At 42.4% G+C, this 9,709-nt stretch overlaps 1 protein-coding gene across 1 annotated transcript; it reads right to left on the minus strand.

Moving 5' to 3' along the window:
- Nucleotides 1–4,324: 4,324 nt before the first annotated feature.
- On the minus strand, nucleotides 4,325–4,729 carry LOC145992338 (uncharacterized). Its single transcript, XM_083128721.1, has one exon. It carries the CDS (start codon nucleotides 4,727–4,729, stop codon nucleotides 4,325–4,327), a length of 405 nt encoding a protein of 134 aa, XP_082984847.1.
- Between the last annotated feature and the right edge of the window lie 4,980 nt (nucleotides 4,730–9,709).

The following is a 9,709-nucleotide window of genomic DNA, read 5'->3' on the forward strand; positions in this document are numbered from 1 at the left end:
TGACAGACTGTAAGAATGTGCTGGATCCAATTTATAGATATCCACGGACAATTTTCTAAAACCCTGGATTACATCGGCAAGAAATGTCACATCCAATTTTAGATAAGCATCATGATAGTCACCCAGTGTCCCACACCCTAATTACTCCCAGATCAGTTGTGCATTATGGTAATCTTGATCTGTGATATTTTGTTCTCTAAGTTGTCTGTAGAATGTATTTTGTGGAGGAAGTTAATCATCATCAAATTTGGTTTAGTCATCCACATATTCATACGGATAGGCCAATTCTTGTCTAAAATGTTCTATACCCAAGCCGGGAAAACTGGTGGTTGTGATTTGGAACAGGTCATCAGATAGTTTGCTAGCAAGGGCATCCAATCCAGCAGGGAGAAATCTCATACAGTCAAAAAATCTGATCTTAATAATGCCAACACCAGGATATTTTACTGCCTTACTGAGACTGATATATCTCTCCTGATTTTCTGCTAGGATTTCTATGTTCTCGATATCGTAATTAAAATGCCTAACCAAATGGTGAAAATCATATCCTCTGCCAATATGGAAAGATATGGGGACAAATTTTGTTTCTCTGTATTTTGAGATTGTATTGGTTGCACAAGTGTCAGGAATTTTCTCCTGTGAAATGGTAATGATGATAAATTTTCTTATTGTCATCTGTAAAATATTAATTGCATTGTGGGTAAATCAAAGTACCATCAGATAATTGCTGCTCGGCAGCAGATAATGGTAGCCTTGGTTTAGACACAGATAATATATTATCAATTTTTGTCACCTCATTTCTTATTTTTTCCAAAAAATGTTTCACGGCATCGGGACCTCGGTATACATAAGACTTATTAGGTTTTGATGAATTGCTGTACACAACTACATATCCATAACCACAAACATCATGGAGCTGATAAAATGTAGTTTAAGAAATTTCAGGATCAGGATCTGAATTGTAGATTGGTTTTTGAAACGCCTCGAAATCTGATATTTTTATAGCTCGTTGCTTCAACATTGGCTTGTGTTGTTTAAATTTCTCTACCTCACCTCGTTTGGACATAATCATATGCACAGGTTTATTTTCACCACAATACTTTTGCGCTCTTCAAGTTTCTGGATTATCAAATTTGCTACAGTTATGTTGAATACGATTATCAAATGTGGACAAACACCTATGAAAAAATTTAATTCATTCTTTATGCTTGGTTACTTGGCTTCTAACCAGACGGGAGAGATTGCGAATAAAGCAATAATGGGAATTTTTGTCATCTAAAATAAGTAACAAATCGATGACTGTTGTATGATCATCATCGATGGTGTTTATTCTGAGGGGATATACAAAGTCATTTTCTGTATAGGAGTAACCATTAATTGCCAAGGAATCCCGTACCCGATTTTCAAATTTCGCTATATCGGATATAGCAACAGGATACTCGATACCCTACATAGCATCTTCAAACTCTATCTCATATTGCATATAATGATAAACACGCTCTGGATTGTTTTTCCTATCAACTGGGTGAAGTTTCACTAAGACACATCTCAGAAAACACTTCTTATCATTATTTTGTATATTAACCACTGTTTTTATTTTGAATATTCACTGGAGGAGGGACATAGGTAGAAGCAGAGAGGGTGGAATATTGACGTATTTTCACTTCCAGTTCATGTGCATACCGACACAATTTCCAACCAGATCCTTTGGTCTCGGATTCCTCGTGTTTTGTGAGCAATTTATCCATAAGCCAGGCATAGATTTGTTTCAAATTATCTACTGTATAACACTCAAATGTAGAGTCTGAATCTTGGAACAATGGTGATGTTTATAACGTGTTTCATCTGGTTTGTCATATTCAGAGGATAGGATAGTATAGAACTTAATATATTTATATTTATTTTTCAGAAGGTCTATTATTAAAGATTTTATCTTCTCCAAGAAATTATTAATATCAAAGCGTGCCTACGATTCAAAGTAGTAATCACTGAGTCGACCACCAAAAGCTGTTACGTCAGGAGTGACCAAAGATCTAATTTGTTTCGGTTGAGGGCCATTAGTTGTAGCTATATCTGCTTTTCTTTTTCTAGGATTTGTCTGGCTCGTTGATGGTTGAGATTTGCAACTCATCCTCTTATGTCTGCTCATATGAGTTATGCTAATAAGATTTCCACAATAGGGGCAGGTTTTGGTTCGTAATAGAGAATTTTTCGGTTGACCGGTTAATATTGACCGGTATTTTGACATATTTGATTTGGATACGAATTTACCACAATTTGGGCATTCAGTTTTAGCCATTGTTTTTATTTGGTATTTATATATATTTTTTTCTGGATATACAACAACCTTAGAGGGTCTCGATGTTTCAATCTCACTTGGAGATAATATATCTGCCACGAAATCGTTTTAAACATTCAATATAAAGTAATCTATCCTTAAATGTATTAGAAATATTAAATTATTTTGGGTATTGCTTACAACCACTCTCAATGGCAACTGCTTTTTAACAACTGATGGCAGTGCTCAAGCGAAACATACACACACACACACACACACACACACACACACACACACACACACACACACACTCAATCAGAAAGGGGTCACGTGACCCTGTCGGGACATTCCAGAATCAGCTCTATTTCTCAGAATTATCGGGCCGGGTCACTGACCGTTGCGGGATATTCCCAAGTTAGCTCAGGGTTGGTCCATCATTCAAATTTTGATTACTCATAATTTCCAAACAAATACTCGCAGAGATCTCTGGTTTGATGCGTCGGCCAAGTCTCCATGTCCCCTTTGATCTCCTAATAAAATAAACATTGGTCATCATGGAACCTAATTTGCTCGCTCTAAAAATTCCCAAGTCCTATGTTAAGGAAAAATAACAAATATCTCGAAAACATTGAGAGATAGCACAAAAATAAATCGAAAAATCCCAACATTGGTAACATTAGGTACCCCCCGTCGATTTTGAGACTCTAGAATACATGTGGTGATCTAGGAGGAGGGGTTTTGGTCCAACATTCGAAACTTTGATTATTCAGCATTTCTAAATAAATAGTGTCCTTTCACCTCCTAACAAAATTAACATAGGTCATTATGGAACCAAATAAACATGCCAACGCCGGCCAGGTAGGTATTTCTGTATGGCTCTACAGACAGACCAACATCCGTATTGATCTATCAGGTTAATGCCTAGTATTGGTGGAATGGGTAAATGCCTCGAGGTCAAACACAAACACACACACCCGGTATTGGTGAGATGGGTGGGTCGATGCTATTGTCGCAGTGCACTGCCGGTATTGACTGTCACACTAAAACAGGTCGAGGACACTGGTAGCAAGTGTATGTAGATATATATATAAGAAAGGATGAAGCTTGAAAAAAAGGCAGAGCTATACTAATATTATATACATACCCAACCAATCAACAGTGTATCATTTGACCCCTTGGGAGTAGAACATTCCAGAGCAAGCTTAACTTCTCAGAATTTCCCTGTGCCAGCTTATTTTCTCGAAATTCTCACCAACGTCACTAACGGGACATTCCCGAGCCAGCTTAATTCTCGAGACAAGCACATACAAATATAAGATCCTATTCTAAAAATCTGAGAGAGGGGGTAGGGGGGCTATACTATTATTATATACACACCCAAACAATTAACAGGAGATCAGTCCATTCCAGGCCAGCTTGGCCAACTTGGCACTTGGATTAATCATCATAGTATAAATTTCGTACAAGGGTGAGGCAATTTGCTACACGATTCACAGAACTTTGAAAAGTCGTTGAAACTCAAATTTCCACTCACGTAGTCGTCGAGCACATGCTAGAGGTTGGTGGAATCCTGACAAAAACAGTCATAGAAGTTTGGCGCTATACCGGAGTAGCTGCTTGGAAATCTTGTAGAAGGTATCTGAAAGGTAGAAGCAGTCCGTTCTTTTGTGGTGTTCATTGGTGAAGCAGTTGCAAACTTGTTCTGGTTCTCCAGGATAACGTCGTCGAAGACCACACCGAATTTTTGAGGCAGTGCACCAGTGGCACCACTTCAGAAGAGTATATTGCTGTGACCAGTCCCTCGTGCAGTTTCCAACTGGCGGTAATTGGGTTGCTCTAAACATTTGGAGAAATCGTACAGGTGCCTCTACTTCCGATTCAACCAGTCCGATGTGAGCAAAAAAATGTGCACAACAGACGTTGTCTTCCCACATCCCGAATGTTCGACGACAAGGCTGCGAATATTGTCGGGCAGCAGCTTGCGTTTTTTCTAAGCGTTTTCCGAGGGGGAATCGGGCAGTCGCAACACCACGCCCCATGTGCAAGTCACACGATCACCTCGTCCACGTCGATCCAGCTTCTTTCCTCGAGTCCCAGCCATAAAACGAGCAGCGTATTTCCTTTCCTGCACAGGACCTTCTCGGTCAGGAATCCATTCCGATTTTTTGTCTTCGAGAGCCCCTCCTCATCGAATCGTCCTTTAAAAATTTCGTCGCGAGCATCCTTTATAAGATACGTGTGCCTTGTTCCTAGCATGACTCGAATCACGGTGAAGAGTTCCATTCTCCAATTTCTGGTGAACCACTTCTCGAATGTGCGCTTGGACTTACTGATCCTCACCTGTTCACCTATTTCGTATTTCGGTTTCTTGGTCGTTGGTCGGTACTTTGAACAGTAAACGGTGAAAATCAAACGTGCCTCGTCGGATTTGTTGACGTCCGCAGACTTCATACCGTGCGATGGACCGAGCTGTGGGATACGTCCACGAGATCCCGCAGTACATCGACCCACTTGTACTTACCCTGAAGCTTCAACCGTTTCCACATGCGTTGTTTCAAAGTTCGGTTGAAGCGTTCCTGGTCTTCAGGTTGCTAAACGTCGAGTAGTGTCGGATGACTTGTAAAATTCCATTCCATTGTCTTTCTGCAGGAAGTGTGGATGTCTGCCGGATTGCCGGAAAATCGAGTCGAAGGCTTTCGTGACGCACACGCCAGTCTTGGCTTTCAATGTCATAGCAAATGAATATTTGGAAAACGTGTCTATGACGGTCAGGCGGTTCCTGTGTCCCTTGTTGATTTGTGCAAACCGTAAAATTACCACTGCTCATTTCGACGAGATCCGCCTGCGGCAGGTCGCCGATGCCCTTCGTGACAACCGACAAGTGTTCGTAGTTGCGACGTGCAGGTTTGTGAAGCTCGTCAACGATGGTTTTCCTAGACATTGAGTGAGAGACTTCGCCAAAAAGGAAGACATTACGGGAAAAGAGTTTTTTTCTCGGTGTAGAAATGTTTGACTTCGAAGAATAGCGTGTCTCCACTTTCGACGTAAAAAATGGATAATTGTTCATCGTCGTGTATTTTATATTTGCTGGTCGCGCTGTCCCAGTATGCGATCGGTATTTGGACCGCTCTGAATACCACGTCCATTCTTTGTATGGTGAAGTGTTGCACCTCAGGATGTTTTCCATTTTTCCAGTATCTAAATTTGAGAAACCGAACGGTACCGTCGATCAAAAATTCGTGACACCTTGTGTAAGAGTACACTCTGTAAATGTGACGGGCGAGTTTTGTACGTCCAATGTCCGCGAGCATTCGGAACGCTGTGAAGCCTGACAGTCTCGTCGGAGAACAGATAACGCGATTATGAATCATCCATTGTTTTGAGCACCTGTTCCAGGTTTTTTCTCAATAGTGAGAACATCCCCTTCGAAGCCGGGTTTGATCTTCACATCGACGTACAATTGCTTGAATTGCTTCTTTAAATCATGAAGCTTGGTACCGAATTCGGTCAAGGCAGATTCCTGGTTCGCTTCAACAGCGCGATCTGGATCTTTACATTCGCAACAATCTGCTGCAAGCTTTCCACAAGTCTCAACTTGAATTTTTGTCGTGAGGTCTGGGACATGTGTACTCATCTCACCAAATAGTACATGGAGGTCGGCGGGCAATGCGTCGACTGTATCTCGAACTTAACCGATTTCAACTTGGAATTCTTTTGACATTGTCGTATTTGAGTATTTGGTTCACTGCCCTGTTCACGACTTTAAGTTTCTGGGTCTGGGTATGGTAACCACCGAAGTTTGAAGCAACTCCAGAGCCTCTCTCACAGCATCCAGCTTGGAGTCATCTGCCACGGTTCGAATGGCATCTTGAAGTTGCGCGCTGTGTCGGAAATACGAGAGTTTGGATTCGGTGTTCAGATTTTCCAACTTGTAGATCTGCTGTTGAACGGTGGCAAGAGTTGCGGTGGAGCCCGGCAATTTCGATTCCAAAGCTTCCTGGACGTTGAGGAGATGTCGGTTTTCATGGTTTCTAAGCTATCATCGATGTCGGCTATAGTTCCTTGCATTTTCCCGAAATGCTTGTAATCTCGTGTTGGATTTTCATGTTGGTTACTCTGCGAGCAATGGCGTTCAGTTCGCTGAAAGATTGCAGGTTGTCTACGAAGCTTTCCTGCGTTTGGAGATTGGCTTGGATCTCGGCGATGGCAGAGTTCAGGGCAACCGTCGGAAGTTCCATCTTGATGTTTTCCAGCGTGGAAATTTCCAAGGATTGAAACTGCTCGCGAAAATCAGCATAATCATCCTGAGTCTTGATACTCTCAACAATAGATTGGAGTTCGGTTTGGAAAATTATTGTTTGATCCTCTATCCTCTGTGTCAGTGGTTCCACGTCGTTGGTTCGCGCCTTTAGTTCGTGTTCCATCTTGTCGAAGCTCACCTTCAAGTTTCCGAGGTTATCGTTAGCCACGAGGTCGGTGCATTTTTGCAGCAGAGATTTGAGTTTGCCGTCGATTTTGATGATGAGGTCCCTGCATAGAGACTGCAGATTGGCTATCTCGGTCTGTAGGCTGGAGTTGAGTTTGAACTGCACAGCCCGCAGTTCGTATCGCAACTTCTTGACGCTAACGTCGAGCATGAGACGCTCGTCGCCGTGATTGTCCCGTTTCGGGTGGCCGAAAATATCGTTAGGCATTGCTAACGATATTTAATTGTTATAGGGTAGGTGATTCGCAACTCGGCAAAGAGAGGGATAAGTGTGTCGTAATCAACAAAAGCTCAGCATACAAGCAATCGTCAGCAGACACATTGTATGTGCTGAAGCAGTCCATCCTATGGTGCTTGATGCATTATTATTTTCTTTACTGTATGTTATTTATATACCCCATCCAAATTTTTGTTTCGTGTTCATGGTGATGATGGTGCCCAATGCTGCAACTCTTTCACCCAAAGAAGCGTCTCTGCTGACGAATCTTTCGAAAGCGGCATGTTCCAGTTTCTTGTCTGCTCCTCTCTCCAATCTTTTCTCGAGTTTGGTACCCGGTCCGCAGTACTGGTAGCCAGGTAAATGCATCTCGAAAGGTAACTTGTTGATGATGTCGTTCACGAGTCCCTTTCCTTCGGCCACGTTCCTGAATCTCGGAGACAGCGTGTTGATAATTTTGATCAGGTAACCTATGCCCTTGTCGTCGTTCACGATGAAGTTGGAAAGTTGCGTGCTGATCATGTCCACGATGCCAACCTTCTCGTTGTAAAAATTACGATTCCCTGCATTCTCTTCACCGGCTATCACTAACAATCTGTCCACGAGCTTCCTCACGTCGTCCACCCAAACGAATTCTTTGGGTAACGTGTTGTAGCGTTTGACGCCGCTTCCACTCTTCACCTCGTTCCATATTGGTTTGATGAAATTCCTTTACTTCTCACCGCTGCTCGATTTCACCCTATTCTGCGAGGCATCGTTGTTCTGGTACATGACATCCGTCATGATTAGAATTTCCCTGTAACTCTGGTAATCTTCGTCGTGTAATCTTTCGGCTGCTTTTTGGCAACGAGTTCCCACAGTCCCACCGAACCCGGATACCTGGTCCAACTATTCATATCGCCTAAATTAACTTTAATGTCGTTGCCTTCGAAGGTGACTTTCGATTTCCCAATCTTCCACACGACGCCTTCGTTGGTTTCCATGCTCGGATACAATCCGAACTCTTCATCCTTGTCGAATTTCCCCGTGCTCAGATAGTCTCGTGCCAAAGGTCCCAACTCTATTTTATATGAAAACGTGCTGCTTATGGCTTGACGTCGTGGTACGTCCTTCAGTTCGAACGGCGTCGAAGGAATGCTCGAAATGGGCGTGGGTACAATGTAACTTTTAGCTGCAAGTGGTACGAGTTCGTTGATCAAATTTTTATTTTGTTCCGTGACACTTTTAATTTCATTACCTAGACCGCTGATGGCATCGATCACAGGTTGATCTTGACGTTTCTTCTCTTCGTAGAATCCGCGATTCTCGGATTTCCAACCTTTGAAGCGAGGAAATCGCGAAGCTTAAGATTTTCGTCTTCGATTTTTCGTTTCGTCATAACGTTATTTATACACGTCGTTTCTCACAACGTTGCAACGTTTAGAAAGTCGTTGATTTTGTTTCTGTATTTTCCGTCGTTGGGTTTCCTCGTCATGTCGATCGTCACGAATCCGAAATCGTCACTGTTCCAGCAAGAAGAGCAGCGTTCCGAAAATTGATTGTAGTTCATGTCTCCGCCTACGTAGTCATCGTACGCGTGCTTGAGGTTGGTGTGATCTTGACGAAACAAACATATGAAATTAGCGTTGTCGCGCAGTAACTGTTTTGGAATTTTGGAAAACGTTTGAGCTAGGTAAAAGCAATCCATTCCTTTGTGACGACCTTGCGTGAAAAAGTTGCGAATTTCATTTTGATTTTCCAGGATGACATCGTCGAACACAACGACTGAATTTTTAAGACAATCGTCGAGTGGTTTTATTTCCGAAGCGAACGTTGCAATGTCCAAACCATCGTACAGTTTCATCAGTTGCTGGTATTTGGATTGCTCCAAACTTTTCGAGAACACGTACAGCTGACTGTTCTTCCAATCTAACCAATTCGGTGCGAGGAGAAAATTGTCCACGACCAGTGTTGTTTTCCCACACCCTGAAGGACCTACGATTAGACAGCGGATGCTGTCGGGGAGCAACTCGCCGTTCTTTTTTTTCGTTTGACTTTCCGAATCCGGTAGACGCTTCACCACGTTCCACGTAATCACAAGATCACTTTGTTCGCGTCGATCCAACTCTTTTCCGGATGTCCCAGCCATTTGACAAACAGTTTGTCACCTTTCCTACGCAATACTTTCTCGATGAGGTACGTGTCGGGGTGTTTCGTTTTAGAGAGTTCCTCTTCGTAAAATCTTCCTTTCAAAATCTCGCCGCTACTATCTTTTATTATATACGTGTGTCGGTTTCCGGGTAAAACTCGAACCACCGTAAAAAGTTCCGTGCTCCAATTTTTTGTGAATCCCTTCTCGAAGGTGCGTTTGAATTTGCTGATCCTCACCTGGTCTCCAATTTTGAATTTTGATTTCTTGGTAGTCGGAGTGTACTTTGGACACTAAACTGTAGAAATTAAACGGTGCTCGTCAGATTTCGTAACGTCAGCTGGCTTCATGCCTATCGTTCTGTGTAAAGTATCATTATAGCTGTCGACGAGTTCCGGCACGATGTCGACCCATTTGTAATTTCCCCGAAGCGTGAATCGTTTCCACATGTATGTTTTCAAGGTTCATTTAAATCTTTCCACGATGCTGGCTTTGATGTGACTGAAGGTCGAATAATGACGAATGTCATGTTTTTTAATAAACTTTCGGAATACGGCGTTGTAAAATACTTTACCGTTGTCTGTTTGCAAAAACCGTGTT

This window comes from Lepisma saccharinum, chromosome 9 (genome assembly GCF_977018435.1).
Source record: "Lepisma saccharinum chromosome 9, izLepSacc3.1, whole genome shotgun sequence".
NCBI classification, from domain to species: domain Eukaryota; kingdom Metazoa; phylum Arthropoda; class Insecta; order Zygentoma; family Lepismatidae; genus Lepisma; species Lepisma saccharinum.